The sequence below is a fragment of the Eupeodes corollae genome, chromosome 1 (genome assembly GCF_945859685.1).
Source record: "Eupeodes corollae chromosome 1, idEupCoro1.1, whole genome shotgun sequence".
Lineage (NCBI taxonomy): Eukaryota > Metazoa > Arthropoda > Insecta > Diptera > Syrphidae > Eupeodes > Eupeodes corollae.
Window position 1 is genome coordinate 288,464,363 of NC_079147.1, and position 22,219 is coordinate 288,486,581.

Here is a 22,219-nt window from a genome sequence, read left to right on the forward strand (position 1 = left end):
TATGTTTAATAAGTAGGGTTCCAATCACACCGCAAGGCTTAAAACCGTAATAAACAACAATTGATGAAGAACATTTTCGACAATTATACCCAAAAATATAACAATTGTGCTTTCTAATGTTGCGTCCGAAGTGTAATGGCGGGTTTCATCACCGAAGCTGATTTTTCTATAAAAAGTAATACCATTGATTAAAGGACCCAATTAGTGATAAAACGGCGTTGAAGGTGATCTACAGGCTTGAGTTATTATGTAAACTTTACCTTTAAAGCCCCTAGATCTAGGCCTTTATGGTTAATATGGTGTGAAGTTGTTTGTGGAATGCCTGATTCTAAAGTTCAACACGAAAAAAATTGAAGAATCAACGATTTTTACAACAATATTCTGAAGCTAACACGGTTTTGATTCTTCACATCAGTCACTTGACTCAAGAGCTGTAATTATTGCACCAGTTTCACCATTGTAAGCCAAGAAAGAGCTTCAGGATGACCCAAAAGTGTTTTAGTTTTTTGAACTCCTACCGAAAAATGTTCACAAATTTGAAGTGAGTTTAACAATTTTAATATTGTTAAAGCTTATATCATTATAACATTAATATTGCTCTCAGTTTTATTTAAAGAATATTAAAATGCGACAGTTAAAAAAATGACTATTGTCCCTATGGTAGGCTATTTAAAAATGCAACCTCTTATTGGAAAACTTTAATTTTTTTTGAAATATTAGACCAGTTCAAACCAACTTATACCAGCTGCAAGATAAATAACTCTTATGATTGAAATTCTTTACTTTTATGGTAAATTGATCAATATTTGAAGGTTGCCATACTCACAGGCGAAAATTGATATTTTTCAGTCGTTCACGGTGGCGACTTATGCTTGAAATCAATATTAAAAGTTTATACCATTTGAGTTTGTTTACTGACATACAAACTAAAAACCATAAATATTAAGTTTTTATAAGCTCGCGCCTATTGAACAAATTAATAAAGCCTACAATTATTTGTAGATGTATATACTTTGTACATTATACCACTTTATTAAAAGTTTATACCATTTGCGTATGTGTAGTGACAAACAAATTAAAACCAGTTGATATTAATTTGTTACATAGTAACGTTTACCATGCGTTATTTTACTGAAAAACAAACTAAAAACCTTAAATATTAATTTTTAAAGTACACACGTCTATTGAAAAATTGACAAAGCCTAAAATTATTGGAAGAGGTATAATTTTTGTTCATTGTACCAGTTTATTGAGAGGCAAACAAATTAAAGCCCGTTAATAGTAATTTTATATATGCTAACGTCTATTGAAAAACTAACAAAACCTAAAATTGTTTGAACAGGTAGTTTTTTGTGTGCATTATACCACTTTATACCATTAGTGGGCATATATAATTGTAATATAAAACAACTTATTTTAATAAGCTGATATTTTTCATGCTAATAACCCTTCTATTTATTTGTCTATATGGATATAAGTTGTTAGTTTTGTTTTTATACCAGTATTATAAAAGTAGACCTATTAGACGTTTAAATGTTCATCTACTTATTACTCTGGCCTATTGTGAACTACAAAATATGGTCCCAGCATTGTTTCCATAATAAAAATGGGTTTAAGACGACTTTATACCTTTTCTTATACCAATCAGACAAAAAAGCAAAAAATAAATCATTATAGAAGTTTGGTGAAAAGTTACTGAGAAAAGTTTAAAAATAAATAAAATGCTTCCCTGGTATTCGATTCCACCACCTGAAAGGTCTTTAAAGAACAAAAAAACTTGTGTTGCGTGTTTTAAAGTTCTTTACTAAATGTCGTCGCTATACGTCCTCCTCGTCGTCGTCGTCCACGTTGTCGATGGGTCTCTTCGAGAATTGAGATTCAGATTGTCCATCGCTACCACTATACCGCCACTGGCACTGGCTCTGATACTGGCATGCAGAATGGGTATGGGTCAGGGAAAAAAAAACATGTTTAGGAAACTACCCCTTATAACACAACTTGAAATAGCATAGCTCCCTAAGGACGATCTAACCAAACGAAGCGAACCGAACAGAGAACAACCACTGCGTGTATACAAAGCGTTTTCTGACTTGATGCATGGATTTTATGGTATCTCTATATCTAGATGTGTACTTTGGATTCGGGTCCGTGGTCCCTGGTCCCGGATCGCAGGTCCTGGGTGTCCGATGTTGAAATATATGCCTGCATTAGTATGCACCGCAGGTGGCATGCTTCAGCGCACCTCTTTGTGAGTGCATGGTTCGCTTTTATGTCAAACAATGCATATTTAATGTGACATTTGTTCCCTCTCTTTCTCTTTTACTTTTCGTCTTTGGGGCCACGAGCAGCCCCCCCGTCATTCTTTAACTTGGTGGATGCATTCCGTTCCTTTTAGTTTAGTGCATTTTGGTGCCACCGAACTACTGGAATTAAATGGCGAAACGTATTATTTGTTCGCATGACTTCGAGATAAAATATTTTATTACCGCACTGTGAACGGCGATGACGACGACGTGACGCAAGGACGAGGATATATGAACACATACATATAATTTTGTTTTATTAATTTTTTTCCCTTTTTTTAAATAAAAATAAATAATTTTTTAAGTAATTTATTTTAACCATCGTGTTTCCTGTTATTAGGAATGAAAGTGTGCAGCTTACAACCCTTAGGGTGGCTTTTATACATATACCTACACACGTAAAAGCTATGTTTGGTTTTGCATAATCAAGGACTTAACTTGACTATGAATGATTTTGTTTGTTAGTTCGTATAACTATGAATATTTACGATGAACTGTATTACAGTGTACACCACAGGACGACAACGATAAGGAGTCAATTTAGAGGAGATTTTATTTTTCTATTTTTTAAACGACCTGTAAATTTGTGGCCAAAGAGTGAAGGTACAGAACGTTCCTATAATAGGCAAGCAAAAATGACGTTATCGAATGTTTGTCATTAAAAAATAAATCTGCTTGTTAAGTGGTTTTAATGAACAAGGTTATAAGCCTTGTATTTATTTTTGTTGGTCGTCGGCGTTGTCGTCGTCGGTTAGTTGGCTACAACCTATCCTATCCTTTTTATCAGGACCTTGTTTGAAAATGGAGTTTTTTGCATTTTTAGTTTTTTGAAGTGCGAACATGTTAGGATCATAGGATTTTTAGCTAGTTAGATATATAAAAACAGAAATTATAATAAATGTAGCTTATTGAATTTTATATAAAACTGTTAGATTGCATGCTATTGGAATGTAAATTGTGGAATTATTTGATGTTGAAGGGAACTAACTACCCTTTATTTAACTACTACTTCTACATAGTATATTCTTTGGAATAACATATTGAATGCAATCTTATTTGTATGTTCATTCGTAAAACAGCATGTTGGAGTTTTGTATTTTTTAAACTATTGATAAATTATTTTATTGGTCATGAACACGAAAAGTAACTACAGCACAATGTGAAGCATTTATTGACAACAAAGACTTTAGCTTTAAGAAGTTTATTTCGAAAAAGGAGTATTTCAAAAGAAGGAAACCTTAGGGCATTCAGGTTTAATATAACGATTTGATTATACTGAAATTATATTTTTGATGAGTTTAAATTTAATAAATACAAAACTAAACGTTCGAAAAATGTGTAAGTGGATAGTTTAAAAATAATTCTCTGTTAAAAAGTTGTGATATTTTTTTAACTTGTGTTCAATGTTTTTCTTGGTTTATATAAAGTTCGTCTTAGTTTAGCTTCAACTTAGGATTCTTACATAATTTTTATGAGTTTAAGTTGAGAATTTTGAGTATTTTCCAATATTTTTTATTCGTTTAATTTTTTCATTTACAAAAGGTTTTTATTTTAAGACCAACTTAATTTGTTTTTATACTCCACAGGGTTATTTCAACATATTTTGATATAATTATCTCTAAAAAAATGTATTTGAAGTGAAAAAATGTTAAAAATATCAATTCAACAAGTTAGACCGATTAAAATAGCTTCCTATGAGAAGTTATAAAAAAATTCATAAGGTGTAAGGAACACTAATTGCAAATTCCTTACACTATTGCTTAACTAAAGGAAAATTTTCAAGTTGATCAGTCTTAGGGTAAATTCGTTCACACCAAGTTTAAGTTAAATAACTTAAGTCCTCAGACCTTTTAAGTCCGTTGGGAACCTCTTAAGGGGCATAGGGCCTCTACTACGCCTATGCGCCAAGTTGTACGGTTTCCGGAGATGTGTTTCAGCTCCATCCAACTCTTACCTATTGACGCTGATTCCGCCTCAACTGTCCTGCGCCATGTGCTTCTCAGTCGTCTAGATCTTCTTCCTTCTTGTGTGAGCGGATTCCACTGCATTGCTTGGACAGCAGTGCAGTCATTACCTTTTCGAAGCGTATATCCAATCCATTGCCACTGATGTACATCTTCGTATTAGAGGGTCTTTAGGTTCCTGGCCTGTCCTTCTATGAATAATCTTATTTGATATAGGGTTTAGCCAGAAATCCTTAGTGTGTTACGAAGATATCTATTCACGAAGGTTTGCAGCTTTCTTGTTATGGCTGAAGTAACCTTCTAAGTGCTGCACCCATAAAGAAGTACAGATTCGACATTTGTGCGAAACAGTCGTAGTTTTGTTCTTAAGCTGATAGAGTTATTCCTCCAAATTTTTGACAGCATACCGAACGCCGCTTTTGCTTTGCCGATGCGGTAGATAACGTCATGTTATCACCAACAAAAACAATATTGGCTATAGAATACAGCCCTGTCTGATTCCACTACGGACTTCAAAATCACCTGACAACCTACCATCGAACAGGACGTGACAATTGGATCCATCATATGCTGCTTTAATAAGAGCAATTAGTTTTTCTGGGATGCCTCTCCTCCTTAAAGCCAACCAGGTATACTCCCTGTTAACGCTATCAAAGGCCTTCTCGATGTCGATGAACATCAGTTTTAGTGGTGATTGATATTCAACTCACTGTTCAATAATAAGCCGCAGGGTGTTGATATGATCAATGCAGGAGGATAAAGTGCGAAATCCTGCTTGTTCGGCATTGAGTGTGACTTCAAGGTGTTCTTTGATGCGTTCCAGTATGATTTTTGCTACAATTTTGGCAACGGCAGGTAGATCGCAAATTCCCCTCCAGTTTTCAAGCTTTGTTAGATCTTCATTTTTTGGGAGCTTGACAATAATTCCCTTCTTCCACTCATCGGGGAAGCTTTCGATTGCCCAGCCTTTTTTTTATCTTGGAAGATTGGTCATCATTTTCGAGCAGCGATGTAGACGAAAATTTGCATCTCAAAAGACTACAATTCAAGCTTCAACGTGTTGATCAATGCAATCGGTGCAGTTCGAAATGATTACAGAATAAAGAATAACCATATTCAAAATTGTCAAAGTTGATATTCACATTTAGATGACATGTTTCTCAAATATCATAGGGATATTTTAAAAATTAAAACTGGCGTACTTTTGAATCTCAATTTCCAAAGTAAAAGTTGAAATAGTAAACAATTTTCAGCTTGCCGACAAAATTTTGAGTTAGAACCAACTTTAGAGTTCTTTAAATTTGGGTTTTCCGGGAAGTTGAACAATAGTTAATAAAATTACCCAAAATTTATAAATTGTTCATAGGAAGTTATTGTAATTGATCCGAAATGTCGAATAGAAACTGTTGACATTTCTTGACTTTAAGAAGTCCATATCCTACATATAAGGTTTTTGAAGAGTTGTGTTTGTGCGTGTGTACGTATGTAATAATATGCACTAAAGGGGTTATTAATACTCTTAACATGTTTAAACAAATTTATGAGCTTCTGCAAAATAGTAAAGATTCAGTGCACATCGATTTCAAAGTTTTGAATATCAAAATGAGAGGGAAACATAGAGTTGGGTAAACCATTTAACATTCTCAAGGTGCGTTTGAAAGAAAATCTCTACACTTGACAGTCCATCTGTAACTGAGCTCAACGATAAACTGCTGAGAATTCCTTGAAGTGCAAGAATTATGGCTGAATTGATTGAGGGGGGGGGGGACTAATACTGGGTTATTCGACAGAATCTTGCTTTGTAAAAATATATTTTTGGTTTCTATCCAAAAGAACAAAAAAATTGTTTTAGGATCACCTGCATCACTGTAAAATTTATCCGTTTGTGCAGAATGACGATGGAGAATGCACGCTGCTCTATCAAGGTCGTAAAAGATCTCACCGATGCATTTTATGTCAAAAAAGGTTTTAGGCCAAAAAGGTTGCGACTTCTTGAACATACTTCTGGAAAGAATTGTACAAAAATCAACCGTCAGCATTAGAGGCACAATCTAAAAAAGGTCCATCCAATTACTCGGATATGCAGCATTCACATAATTGGAAGATCAAAGCGTGATGTCAGTGGAGCGGTTTTGAGCATTGTGATGGAAGCAAAGAAGATGGGTATAGTGGTAAATGAGTGCAAGACCAAGTATATGCTGTCATAAAAAAAAGTCATTTAACAACGACGCCTCGGGCAAAACGTCACCATGGATAACTATAACTTTGAGGTAGTTAAGGACTTTGTCTACCTAGGCACCGCTATAAACTCAAACAACGACACCAACAGACCTGAAATCAAACGAAGAATAACTCTTGCAAATCGCTGATTTTTTGCATTTAGAAAGCAGTTCAGTAGTAAGGTCCCCCCTCGAGCATCTAGAATCCCCATCTATAAGACACGAATCATCCCGGTTCTCATTTATGGCGCTGAGGCCTGGACCGTGTCAAAGAAAGATGAGAGCGTCTTAGGATGCTTTGAGAGAAAACTTTTTCGGGTGATTTTTGGTCCCATATGGATGGAGAATGGAGGAGAATATATAACGACGAACTGTACGGGCTGTACAGCGACACTGACCTAGTTAACAGAATTAAAGTCCAACGGCAGATGGCTAGGTCATGTAGAGCGAATGGATATCAACGCTCCAGCCCAGAAGTTCTTCGAATTCAATAACGAGGAACGGCGCAGTAGAGGAAGCGGCTCAGGTGGGTGAAGACCTCAACCAAATTAGAGCGCGAAACTGGAGACAGCTAGCTAGGGACCGAGATGGCTGAAGACGCATGGTTAGGGTCCAGGTTCGCTCCAGACTGTAGCGCCTTCTTAATTAAATAAAAGAGTCCAAATTAACAGCACTAAAACCTACAAGAATAAGAAAGAACTGATTCAAAATGGTTTTCTATTCAACAATTATGACTTCAAAGACAAATTTTCATTTTAAACTTTTTTTATCTGACACAAAATGTTGTTATTAATAATTTGTTCAACTTTAATATAAATCGATAGACCAGTGTTGCTGTAAATTTTATGACACCAAGTTTCATCTCTCTTTTTGATAACCACTCCTTAACAATTCTCACTACGACCTCAAAATTCTTGAAGAGTTCAGTAGAAATCTGGAACATCAGCCAGTAACCTACTCTTCAAATTTAACAGGCCTTACCAAATTGTGCGAAACGGCTCCACACCAACGAGCTGTGCAACGATTGGTCCACATATTAGTTCAACAACAATGTGTGTAGTATAGTCACTCCAACTTTAACTTAGTATTAACATTATAAAATCACTCTAAGATAATTTTAATAACTTTTATTTTAATTAAAGGTTTGGCTATCGACTTTCTTCAACACGACAGGAAGTAGTTTTTCCTCAATCGAAATCGAGCGCGTGTAGAGACTCGGTAATGCGAGTAACTTCACACGATTTTCCAGAGGCTGGAATGGGTTCGACGGATAAGAGCTGAACTCATTCATCAGCTACTGGGTGACCGCATCACCTCGCTAACGAGATCGGGTGCAATGAACGATACCTGGCTTCACGGTTACTAACACCATACTTATGGACGGAGGAAGTTTCGGGACCGAGACAGCTCGTTCACCACGCATAAGATCAGAGAGGATTGCCTGAGGGCAAGTAGCCGGAGGGTTCAAGATCACCATTATGATGGCACTTTTTGGATTGCGCCCAAACAACAAAACAGTTGGAAAATTGTGTGAAGAAAAATTTGTAAGAATAAGTTAAATAACATTTTTTTTTTCGAGAATTGACTTCCTGTCAATCACAAAATCTCAATTTGTATTTTTTTTTATAAAGGATCCTTCTTTTTAATCCCGCCTTCGGCCAAGGTTTCCCAGGCAATAAAAGATAATTTAAATTTCTTATTTGCAAAACAAAACCTATTTTTTATTTCTTAATTTTCTTTGAGGATTAATTTTCAGCTTTTGGTGTTGGTAAACTTCTATTAAAAAGATTCCGGAAGATATTGTAAAAATACTCGTAAATATTCAATCCTTCGGTTCGGTCGAGAGATGGAAAAATTTGCAACACCACAAATGAGAACTTATCAGTGTGGAAAACGGAAACGTCTGATTGTCCTATGAATCGAAAAATTCAAACTCAATTTTTGATGGTTGAAGAACTAGTCTTGAAATTCCAAAAAAAAAATTCTTTAAAAAACATTATATTTGGGCAACTTATCGAAATTTCATTAATACATGGTTCAAGCAAACATAGAAATTAATACGGATTTTTAGAAACTAAATTAAATATAAAAAATATTATATTTAGTATTTTTTCATTTCGAGATTTTCACTTTGCATTTGCAAAATTGTTATCAATTTTAGCTTCAAAATATCTTGCACATTTATAACTGCCTTTACCTGAAACCTAATCTGTCGAAGTACTTAGTTCCTCTTGCAAATTCAGAGCATAATAAAATTCTTGAAAACACATTTCTTTGGTGTTAGTGTACACTTTTCCTTTTACTAAACAAATTAGATTCTCTAGTACAGTATCATAGTGTCTCAGCATTTTAATTAAAACACTATCATTTCAAATCTTATTTTTTTTTGATAACAGCTTGAAAAACTGAAACGGTTCAATAGTGCAAAAATAAGTACATATTACTTTCTGATTAAAATCAATTCGAATATTGAAATGAATTCCGCGTTTTCATTAGAACTCAAGAAGTGCAAATGATAAGCTTAAATATTTCACTCAGCACTTTGATTATGATTCTTTGGAAACGTGAAATTTGATTTTTGAAACGTGTCTAAAACTAATAGTTTCTATACAAGGATTGTGCTTTTTCTATCCTTTTCTCAATAATCGCTTTAGGGTCATTTAATATAAAAATATCAAATTAAAAACGTTGATTTATTGCAATATTTAATTTTTGGAAATATTCTTTATGTGATGAAATGCCGAAATCCAAACTAAATTTTCTATGAATTTTTAATGTTGTTCTTTACCCTTAGCAGTTACAGTTCCGAATATTTATCGAATATTTTATTTTTTGGGCTATCAGGTTTTAACCTGTCCCTATTAGTCCTATTGGAAGCATAGAGTTGTCATTTTAAAGCTTTGAAATATTAATAAATTACATATATTTTAATTGTTACGAACTGCTGAAATTACAATATTTATTGTAACTTATCACAAAATTATTTGGTGTTAATTATACTGATAATTTTGAGAATTCAAAGAAAGCCCATCCTTGGACCTGTATTTAGATATGTGGCACACCAAATATAATTTTTTAGAGTTATGAGTTATTATTTTTAGTGTTACTTTGAGAGGTGAAATTTGTTCTGACTCTAGGCAGACATGTTTTTATTAAAGGATGCAATGTAATCAATCGAATTCCCGTTTTAGATAATATGTTCTGTGAGGTATGAACTTTTTTTTCAAAAAAAGCTAAGCTAAATACGATTGTTCCAAAAGTTTTGAACCATGGTACCACAAATTAAATGGAAATTTCGAATATTTCTGAGCGTGTAGGATAATAGAGTATAGAGTAAAGCTATTTCTTAGAACTTTTGTAGGTATACATATTTTTGTTTTACCTGTAAATATAACTCCTAAAATCTGATTGCAACGCAAAGATAGGTCTAGAGTCAGTGTTCAGGCAGTAGATTGGCTCAAAAAGTTGAAATGAGAACACTAATGATAATAGACTAGAAGTCATAGAAATAGCAGCATCCAAGAGCTTTCTCGTTGTCAGTACTAGATTTGCACCTAAGGATATCCACAAGTTCACCTGGATATCTACTGATGAATTCAATAGGACACGCCTCAGGTAGGATTCACAGATGTTGGAGTTGATTGAAGATGAAAGTAACCCAGCAGAGGAAATTTAGAAGGCAGTGATCTTGTTGGCACGCAAAGCAGAATCGTCAGGAAGCTCAGAAAAATTGAGAACAAAATTCACAATTTCATAAAGAAAAGATGACCATCCAGGGAAAAGAACATCGTCTGTTAAATTTGAAGAAATAGAGGAGAGGGCCACAATAGGCTTAGAATTTCTTTCAATCCTACCAAAACATATGCAATATCAACCGCGAGTAAGGCGGCTGAAAGAAAACAAAGCCTTGGTTGTAGATATCATCTCAGCCAAGCAAGGACAAGAAAAGATGCCAGAAGACTGGCGTAAAGGTATTGGATGTCCCATATGGTTTAACGTTGGTGAGGACAACCTACAAGATATTTAAGTCTATTCTAAAAAACCGGATACTAAAATCATAATCGCCAAATGTGGTTTCAGAAAAGGCAATTAATTAACTGATCAATTTTTTTACTCTTAGGCAGACGAAGGAAAAATCTAAAGTTTAACATTCAAAATAGAATCAGTTTATAGACTTCCAAGCTGCCTTTGACAGCATGCCATGAGATAATTTGGCATTACAAATGAACTGATAAGACTGTATGGAATGACTATGATCAAGTAAAGGTATCCGTTTTGATATCGAGACCCGTGGCCTGAATTCAATCTAACGTTGGAGAAAGCGATCATAGACTCTGAAACATCTACCAGATGGACAATATTCCACACAACTGCTGACTTAAGCAGAACGGAAATAATTTATCAAGATCAAGCGAGCTGCAAAAAAGCTGGTACTATACATAATAACGGAAAAAAGTTCACGGGAGGAGTTAAAAACCCATAACAAAATAAAGGTATGTGATTACGAATTAGAAGAATAAAGAAGAAATACGCGGGTGTCTACTCAAACCCATAACACAACCTACAACAGCTTATCAAATCTCTTTAAATCCCAAAAAACTCATCATAAATTCAAAACTGTTCCTGTATAAGGCTATGGTCCTACCACTTACGAATCAGAGACTTAGAAGCAAAGTCAAAATGACCTTAAACTTTTATCTGAGTTCGAGAAAAAAGGTCTTGCGAAGAATAGTTGGCCCATTCTTGAGGAAGAACATCTTCTAAAGAGGCAAAACGCTGAGCTATACAAAATATATCGCAAAACTGATAAAGCAACAAAGATAAAGCTTGGTATACTCGGTGGGATAGGAACGTAGCACACATGATCGAAGAAGAGCAAGTGCTCGGAAAGTCCTTAAGATTTATGGTAGAAGACAGCAGAAAAGACCATGCTTAAGTGTGGCATTGACCAGGACGTCCAGAGCCATTGGGTGCGCAACTGGATGGTGCCGACCAATACCCGTAAAAGATGGAGAAACTTGGTGAACGACGTCCGGACCGTATCCTAGTTTTGGCAACAATTATGGAGCCATTTTGCAGGTCGACGAATTAAGTAAGTAATAGGTAAACAGACGAATGAAGACCAGACAGGGAAAAGAACAACGTCTGTAAAATGGAACGCAATAGAAAGTGAGGTCTACAGGCCTGCAAGTTCTTCCAAACCTTCCGAAACATATGTAGTATTAACCGCGTTGCACATGCTGCAAAGACGAAGAGGGAAATCTGATCACCAATCGCAAAGCCAGTCTGAAGCGTTTTGAAATACACTTAATTGAATTACTATTAAAGGTCAGCTCACTGAAGAAATAACAGCTCTATCATTTCAAGAAGACGATGTCATACTGCAGCCACAAAGCATTGAAGAAGTCAAAAAGGCTATATGCCGACTGAAAGACAAGAAAGCCTCAATTGCAGACGGTATCGCAGCCAAGCTGATCAAAAATAGAGCCAAAGTACTTTATGAAGTGTTACTGAACTTATGTGAACAAGAAAAGATGCCAGAAAACTAGTGGAAAGGTATTGTATGTCCCATACATAAGAAAGGAGAGAAGGAGAAGACTAAGTAAAGCAATTATATATTCCCATCCTAGTCCCAACATACCAATTATTTATAGACCTTAAAGCTGATTTTCGCAATATAGTCCCGCTAGAATTTTATAAATTGCGGGAAACTTTGGAATCTCAATAGGTGATCACGAATTTGAAGTGGTCCAATCACTTACTTAACTTTGGTCAATATTTACGTGAAATAACATCATAGAAGAAGAAATACGCGGTGTCTGCCTAAATCCGCTTAAAAATTCGAGACTTAAGCGTTCAGTCAAAGACACATTAACATCTTATCAGCTTTTGAAAGAAAGGTCTTGTGGATAAAAATTGGTCCTGTTTATGGCAAAGCACAATTCAGTAGAAGGCAAGAACAGGTAAAACTGATTGTCCATTATGGTAGAAAGCAGGGACAATCCGACCATACCTATTCTGGAAGAATGGAGTAGACCAGATCGAACGAAGTCTAAGTGTGCTTCAGATAATCTGAGAGTTTTCCTTAGGGAGTAAAACTTCGACGTTGGCGTTATCCAAGAACCGTGGATAAACGGCCTCAAGGTGAGAGGCCTCCAAGACAACCAATGGTTGGTTGTCAAAACCTTACAGTTACAGAAACACAACGAAATTGATTAGCTCAGATATTATCTCGGTAGACACTGACTACTGCACTCTTGCTTTGAGCCTTAGTAAGGTTATAAAGGTTATTTTCCCATCTAGAGAAGATTGGGAGGATGACATCGTGTCGATAGGTTTCGAAACAACCATCTTTACTGACAGCTCAAAGATGGAGTGCGGAGTTGATTCTGGGATGTTTTCTGAGTCCCTAAATGTAGCTAAATCCTTTAGGCTTCCTGACTTTGCTAGCGTTTTTCAGGCTACACTGCTGGCAATAAGGGAGGCATGTAAGATACTTAAACAAAACCCAAAATAAAACCGAAATGCGGCTATCTTTACAGACAGTTAGGCAGCTGTCAAAGAAATTAACTCGGCCATATTCTCATCTAAATTGGTCCAGCAATGTCGCGATGAGGTTAAGAGCCTGAATATTAACCTCGGTGTCACCCTGATCTGGGTTCCGGGCCATAGTCGTATCGTATGAAATGAACGGGCTGCCGAGCTAGCCAGGCAAGGATCGGCCCTTCATAGCTCACTTGCGGAAATGGTTATCATTCCTCTTGGTGCTATGAAAGGTAAAATCTTTTCTATCTACCAAATAGAATCAAACCGAAGGTGGAGCAATTTACCCAACTGCATTATATCTAGGAAGAAATGGCCCACCTATAATAAAACCCGTACAAACGATCTTCTATGCAGGCCAAGGCAAGACATAGCCAGGATTGTAGAGGTTTGTAATGGACATTGGCCTATAGGATTTCATGCGGAGAAGTTGGGTATCGCTTACAACATCTTTTGCCGTAGTTGTAGTGACCAAAAAGAAAGTGAAACGATAATCCATTTCCTCTACAAATGTCCTACTTTGGCAAAAACTAGAATGAAATACTTTGGAAAAGCATTCTTTTGCGAACTTGATGAGCTATCTGAGACAAAGATTAGAGACCTAATCTTTTTTCTCAATGCGACAAAATGGCTCTAACATAATCGCTATGAAGCTTTTCTATAAATAGATCCCTTTCAACAAAAGTCAAACGAGTTTTTGGTATCAAAACGGCGGACTACAGCGCTAATTGGATCTCAGGCGAGGTTGCCTTGAGATCGCCATCTCTATCTTAAAAGGCTACTTAAGGCTAGAGCAGACAAATTCATGTTTGTTTTGATATTAACGTCTGACTTAAGTCTTTTTAGGCTAACGTCAATTATGCCAGAAACTAAGACGTGATATGGATTTCTAAACTTACTTAAAATAATTAAGTAATTGTTTGGTTTTAATTACATAAAATGTTAACAAGAATGTTACTACGAGTACATTGTTTAAATTCTTTAACATAAACAAAACCATAGCTTTGTAACTTTCTAAACTTCGTACTAATTCGTTTAGAACTTTGTGTGATTAAGTAAAAAAATATTTGTATTTTGAACCCAATAAGCCAATTGTTAAAGTACCAAAATAATAGAATACAAATATAAGTGACAACTTTGTTAAACGTGTTGTTTAAAAACTAAAATTGAATTAATCATACCGGTTTTTCAATTTCTTCACAATCATCAGCATCACTTGAATAAAGGATCACATCAAATACAATTCCCAGGTCATGAATTTTTCAATGATTTTTTTATTTTATTCGTTCAAACAACAGTGTTTCAATTTGCATTCATTAAAAAAAAATGACACATCAAAAACAGCAACGATATACGTACATACTCGTATATCCTTGAACAAAATGAAAATCAATTCACTTTGCACTTCGTTATCTATTTTGACGACGCGCGACGACGGACGAGAAACGACGATGAAGGAGAATGACGACGACTTATTTTGTGCAACGTGAGATATAAAAATCATCTTCATTTTTTTTAAATTATTCTTTTATACTGCTTTTTTTGTATGTCAGGACCATCGAAAGAATTCATGTCCTTGCAATGAAATAATAAAAGCAACGAAACAAAACTTTAAACTTAAACATATTCCTAAACAGGTACCTCTCTACGTCTACGTTTATCTATCTACCTTCTATCTGTACATTATTATGCTTTGCCATAAAAAAAATATCCTTACAAAACATAACAGCGATGGTCTGTGCTGCTCTTCATCCTCATCAAGTCCTTTTTTCACTTTATTTCTAGTTATGCATTCTGCTAGATTACGTTTGGTCATAACGTTTTGAAAAAATAAAAATGACATTCACTGCAGCAACCACCTCACTATATCGAGGGAAACCCTACAACAAACTAAAAACAACTTATCCTTCATTTCTTGTATAACATATTTAACTTAACTTTGTTCTTTTTATGTTTTGTTTTTATCTAAAAAGGACACAACACTATAACAAGAAGGAAATCTCCTTCTTTCTGCCCGGTGAATAGTGAATAGCGAATGTTTGCTTCCTGATTTATGCACAGCAAATTGTCGGGAAGAACGCTTACTTTGTATGCTTTACCACCGAACCACCCTAGCTGCTAGACCAACCTCCCCCAGTAGCACCCATTTGTCCTTTAAATTGCACGACGCCCTTGTCCCCACATGTGTTGTATATGTTGCTTGCTGTTGGGTTTTGTTTTTGTGTGCAAAGCAAACAATAAATCACAACTTTACTGCACCACCTCCCCATCCTCCCCTTTATCCACCCCTCCTCAAGTTTAAAAACCATTTTAATAAAAAAAAAAACGAAAAAAGTGCATAAGAAAAAGGATTTAGTAGCAGAAGAACAGTTCAAAATATAAAACAAAAAGAAAAAAACTAAAACTTACCATTTTGTATATTTACAAAAAAAATTATCACGAGCGCAAATAGCTCGCTAGTATGCTTCCACGAGCACAGTTGCATTGTATGTCCTCGTTGCATCTTTTTGTTCCTTCGAATATGTTATCCTCTGACGTCCTCCGTGTCGTCGTCTTGTTTCCTGTAAGAAAAAGAATATATACATTTATATAAAAAACAACAGCAACAAACAACTAGAAGAAGCATCAGGACGAAAAATCCTTATAGTTATGTTATCTAATTTTTCATTCAGCTTTAGGGATATAGAAAAATAAATACATAAAAGCTATTTTTGTTTTGTGTTTTAGAACTAGCAACACAAAAAAAAAAACTAAATACAATTTCATTTAAAAAAAATTGTATATCTTTAGAATTCTAGTAACTATGGGGATGCATCGCAGTTATTCAGAGGAAAAATCCAGGAGCCAGAGTATAGAAATAAAACAGCACAAATAAAAAGGATCTAACAAACCCAAGCTAGAAAGTTATGACACCACATCTGGTCTTGCATTTCTATGACGTCTGTTTTAAACAAAAAAATATTAAAAACGATGTGAAAAGTACTTTTCATTGTTGGAAAACGCATTTACACAACAGACGACCACCGACGCATACAAAATGCATCTTAGAGATGACAGGACCGCTCTTAGTTGGGTTAAAGCTTGGAAGGCGAATATTTATCAAAAACGAAACAGAACAGGCACCGTTTTGAGTTTATGACAACCTTTTTCTAAGTAATAGAAAGCTCTTAAAGCAAGAGGTGGAGCTAATACCAACATGTTGCTGAGAGTTCGTTTAACTTAAAAGGCCTTATCAACATTGTTTTTGAACTGATTTGAGAATATTCTCTACAGAGGGTAGACGTTTTTTTTTAGACGGTTTTAAGATGATTTATATTGATAGACCTTGAGGTTTAAGCAACTTGTTGATAATAATAGTTAGACTTCCAAGGTCTCAGCAACATAGTTGTATTAATTCTTTGTTGAGCTTATTTTTAAGGAATTAAAATTATACTTTTGCTTTGTTTTGCTTTAGACAGTGTTTAGATAACCAGCACTCTCTGCTGATAGGTTTGGAGCAACTTGTTGCTGAGAATTTTATCCATTCAACTTTATATAAGGCATTTGTAGTTGCTCTTGTATTCAGTAAATTGTAAATACACTCACAAGATGGTTTGTAAACAGTCTTAATTATTTGGTTGAAAGCATGAAGATAGGTATGAGCGCAACTTATTGTTGCTAAGAATTGTTGCAAGTATTTTCTGTAAGCTCTAAAAAACTGAGTTTTGAGAATTTTTCGATAATTTTGTTGTATACAGCATACAAATATTGAGTCAAAAATGTTTCTTGTTAACAAACCGTGGCGTCGTACTGAAAGGCTGTGGATAAGAACAACTTATTGCAAAGACTTAGTAGGATATAAATACGTAACGGAAAATCAAGACCATCGTGCCGGTTTGATGCGTTAGGGGCCACTACATTTTCTTCTGGGAATGTACAATTTCTACAATTTAAAATAAATCTTTGCTAGCAACATGTTGCTAAGGCCTTTTCTGATAAATAAATACTTATGAGTCTTAGCAGTATATTGTAAAATGGTTTTTGAGCTGAAAATCAGTACTGGTAGCATTTTGTGTTGTAGTTACCAGCCCTAATGACTTTTAAGATTTTGTTTAGTTTGTTTTTTAAAAATTGAAATTGTTTTGGATAAGTTGCTCCATCCCTGGTCATTGGAGACGAATAACTATTTGTTTCTATTTTCTTCTATAATAAAATACATTTATTTTAGAACATTCATATAGGGACGTACCTTACGTACCCACTCGTATCCTTGCATAACATTTCGAGATGTGATGCTATTTGGTAATGTTTCTTGAAGCTGGCAAAAGAGATCTTGAGAAGAATTTTAAATCAGAATGAGTATAAGTGTACGAATGTAACACAGAGCAACCAACCAACCAACTAACGAATGAATGAACGACGAAGACGACGACGACGGAAACGAAGTAATGGAATGATATATAGAAAAACATTTTACACATTTCCATAATAATGAAAGGAAAAATATGAAAAATAAAAATACTTAAATGCGTTCATCCATCGTTCAGGTTTATGGTAAGGTATGTAAACATTTAGAGCTTGAGACATAAACACATATAAATACTTTCAACTTAACCCACATTTGTCCTTTATTTTTTTTTAATGGACTTTAATTAAAATTTAAAGAGTGCTCAATTTCAGGTAATATAATGACCTAGATTTTATATTTGTATGCGATACCAGTTCAGGTTCTTAAGATCTTAAGAAAATCAATGTCTTGGGGAAGTGTACTGGACTCTGTGTATGGCTTAAAAAGAGAACTTAGTTAAGAACATATAGTGAGAAATTATTTTAAGAAAATACATCTAAATCTTATGCAGCTTTATGTTTTTGAATAAAAAAGAAATGAAAACCGACAATTTAAATTCATAACTTTATTTATATAATAATTAAATGATTTAACTTTAATTTAGAAATTTAATGAAAACTATTTTTAGTTGAATGTGGAAAGGTTGGACCACTCTGAACAAAATCAAAATCGGAAAAAGGTGCCAAGATATTTTAATTTGACAAGTAGAGTTTGCTTCGATAAGTTTGTTTACGTTCAGGGTTTCAGCTTTTTTACTTGGAAGGTAACAGGAGTGATTCAATTATTTTAAATTCACTGATTAATATTTTTGAAAAACGGATTTTTAAAGCAGGACATTTGTTGCATTAAACTTGCTTCAGGTTTTTGAGAGCTAAACTTGAAGTAGTTGCCTCTGTTAAATTAAACAATATTTTGAAGGAGGTTAATTGGTAAAAGTATCTAATACCTAATTTCCAGTTCGCTAATATAAAACTGCCACCACGACTTAAATGAAGAAGCTGTTCTATTTCAACGCATTCTAGATAGTTGAATTACAAACAAAGGTATGCTAATAGAGTCTACAGAAGAACTATCAAACCAGCTAATAAACGGTGATTTTTTAAGAGCTTGAGAACTTTAAAAAAAAAAAAACGCATAAAATTTGCAAAATCTCATTTGAAACGTTAGATTGGTCCATGACATTTACTTTTTGAAGATAATTTCATTTAAATAATGACCGCGGCTGCGACTTAGGTGGTTCATTCGGAAAGTCCAATTTTGGGTAACTTTTTCGAGCATTTCGGCCGGAATAGCCCGAATTTCTTCGGAAAATTGTTCTCCGAAGTTTTCCCTCAAAATGGCCATAGAATCGCGAGCTGTGTGGCATGTAGCATGTAGCGCCATCTTGTTGAAACCACATGTCAACCAAGTTCAGTTCTTCCATTTTTGGCAACAAAAAGTTTGTTAACATTGAACGATAGTGATCGCCATTCACCGTAACGTTGCGTCCAACAGCATCTTTGAAAAAATACGGTCCAATGATTCCACCAGCGTACAAACCACACCAAACAGTGCATTTTTCGGGATGCATGGGCAGTTCTTGAACGGCTTCTGGTTGCTCTTCACTCCAAATGCAGCAATTTTGCTTATTTTCGTAGCCATTCAACCAGAAATGAGCCTCATCGCTGAACAAAATTTGTCGATAAAAAAGCGGATTTTCTGCCAACTTTTCTAGGGCCCATTCACTGAAAATTCGACGTTGTGGCAGATCGTTCGGCTTCAGTGCTTGCACGAGCTGTATTTTATACGGTTGTACACCAAGATCTTTGCGTAAAATCTTCCATGTGGTCGAATAACACAAACCCAATTGCTGCGAACGGCGACGAATCGACATTTCACGGTCTTCAGCAACACTCTCAGAAACAGACGCCATATTCTCTTCTGTACGCACTGTACGCATTCGTGTGGTTGGTTTAATGTCCAATAAAGTAAACTGAGTGCGAAACTTGGTCACAATCGCATTAATTGTTTGCTCACTTGGTCGATTATGTAGAGGTAGACCATAAATCGGACGTAAGGCGCGAAACACATTTCGAACCGAACACTGATTTTGGTAATAAAATTCAATGATTTGCAAGCGTTGCTCGTTAGTAAGTCTATTCATGATGAAATGTCAAAACATACTGAGCATCTTTTTCTTTGAAACCATGTCTGAAATCCCGCGTGATCTGTCAAATACTAATGCATGAAAATCCTAACCTCAAAAAAATCACCCTTTAGTTTATATTATATGTTTGTCATCGAATACATTTTTAAACAGCACTTGTCCAAAGCTTAAACAAAAATGTTGGAAACGCGCCAAAAATCCTTTTCTCTTTTAAAAATTGCACGAAATTCGTGAAATTGTGGTTTGACAAAATGGTACCATGAAGCGAATGCTCTTTATAAAGATATATGTTACAAAAAGAAAATCGATAATGAAAATAAGCACACACTTTCACTAGGTCAAACCAAAAACTCGAAAGAATTCTGGAAGATAGCTAGAGAAATTAACTGAATTACTTATAAAATTGGAACAGGGTTATCTAAAGGACTTCTAGGCCATAACCCAAGCCAAAATTACTGCTTATTGCGGAACCTTATGTTCTTGATGAAACGTTAGATGTTGAGATAACAATAGAAGAAATAAAATCTGTACTGGAAAAAGCGAAAAATGGAAAGGCACCGGGTGAAGATGGGATTCCGTATAAGTTTTATATAAATTATCCTCACCCATGCATTAATATAATAAGGGAACTCTTCAACAAAATCTTTTCAAATGCTGACATCCCCTCTTTCAAGAAGACGGTAATTTGTCCAATAAACAAAAAGTATCCCTTAGACATCGCTGAAAATTACAGAGGCATATCGTTTTTGAATGTGTTAACAAAAATATTCTGCGGTATATTAGTAGAGAGACTTGAAAAATGGGTCGAAATGAAAAACATTCTGTCGGATCTCCAAGCCAGATTTAGAAAAAACTTTTCAACAATAGACCAGATCTTTACACTTTCACTAAACATAAAAGCTTTCCAAGCAAGGAACTTTGTGGACTTCAAAGCAGCTTTTGAACTTTTAAACAGAAGCGCACTCTTCTATTACCTCTCACAATTGGGTCTATTTTCGAGGTTTTTGAAAGTAATAAAAGCGATGTATACTGGAACTAATGCATCAGTCTGAGATGGGAAGATATTTTGAGAATGGTTCGAAACATGTACTGGAGTAAAACAAGGTTGTCCACTCAGTGCTTTGTTGTTTTAGTTGTTCTAAAATGACATAGAGGAAGCCTTACCTGGAGGAACACGAATATCTGATTCTGTTATAAATGTGCTACTGTACGCTGATGACATTGTCCTGTTGTCGGAATCACCAAAAATCCTACAGTTGATGATATATCGCTTAGCAAATTACTGTGATAGGTGGGGACTATCTATTAATACAGACGAGTCAAAAATAATGATCTTCTCACGATTCTCACGAAACCTTATCGGAAATAGATGATACTTTAACTGAAATCTTTTAGAAATATACAAAGAAATTAAATATTTAGGTATAAGTCTCAATTCAACCCTAAAGTTCGATAAGTATCTTATGGAAAAAGCCAGCACCTCTCAAAGCTTGTTAAATTTATCATAGAAAATGTTTTTTCCTTTCAGCCAAATATAAGGTATTTGATGCCGTGATGTTGTGAAATCAATTCTCTGCTACGCTTCTCTGGTCGGGGTTGCAGATGAATACGAAGTGATATAAAAATTTCAAAGGAATTTAAAAAAAACTCTTCAACTTACCGCAAAAATACACCGATTTATGCAATTTATTTAGAAACCGGAATACCGAAACTTCTCACGAGCACACTCAAGGCGCAGGCTGAGTACATTATTAAAACTTGTACCTACTAGGAGAATAGATTTTAGAAAAAAATGTGTTTTTACGAACTGAGGAATAAAGATTGGTGGATGAAAAAGTGGCAAGATATTGGTAATACTTGTGGAGAGATACTGTAAATAGATTTCAACAATTTAAACAACTTAAAGGAGCAACTTTACAGGATTATACAGAAGAATAAAGACATAGTTCGAGAATCCTTTATTGATAAAGCTCTCAACTCAACTATAACCTAAAGCAACGAAAATATTTCCATGATGGACTTAGCTACAAGGACATTTCTTTCATTTTTAAAGCAAGATATGAAGTTATAAGTTTTAATGCTAGACCCTATAATTTTGTATATTTATTTTTATTTTTTAAAATAAAAACGAAAACGAGTTTTCTTAAAAATTTTACAATTTATTAAAAATTTTATGTTACAGACAATTTTTGTTTTTAATATAAATAAAACTCATGTTCCATCATCGGGCTACTGTTTACGCTATAATTTTGTACGTTATGCAATTTAAAATCACAGATAGTGGCAAGTGGGGTACATATTTAACTTTAACGATACAAGACAACATTGGGTTTTCGAGGCATTGAATTAAAGGCCTCCATATCTTATTCCACATTGTTAAGGCTGTCAGGTCGAAAAGTAGGCCATTTTGTTTTGGTGACATCTGTCAAATGTTTTTTTTATTATTCAGTTGCTTATGCATAGCACACGATTGAACAGCGCAACAAATTAATAAACTTTATTGTCAAAATGATTGTTTGTTAAGGCAAAGTTGTACGCATTGCGCAAATATTACGCTAGGTGGTTCTCAACGTTTGGTAGCCAAATTTGAGACGACTGGTTCAGTAAACAATCAGCCAACATTAGTACGTTTAAAGAATGCAAAATCGGTTTGTTGCCGTTTGTTCACTGACCAGGCTTTGAATCTTTTGGAAGAAAATCATCTTTAGTGACGAGGC

At 34.9% G+C, this 22,219-nt stretch overlaps 1 protein-coding gene across 1 annotated transcript in view; it reads right to left on the reverse strand.

The window, feature by feature from the left end:
* Positions 1-15,586, reverse strand: part of LOC129939238 (limbic system-associated membrane protein-like) — a 220,010-nt gene extending 204,424 nt beyond the window's left edge. The window contains exon 1 of the mRNA XM_056047182.1: positions 15,439-15,586. Within this exon, the coding sequence (XP_055903157.1) occupies positions 15,439-15,532 (94 nt within the window). The 5' untranslated portion in view covers positions 15,533-15,586. The remainder of the gene's footprint in view (positions 1-15,438) is intronic.
* Between the last annotated feature and the right edge of the window lie 6,633 nt (positions 15,587-22,219).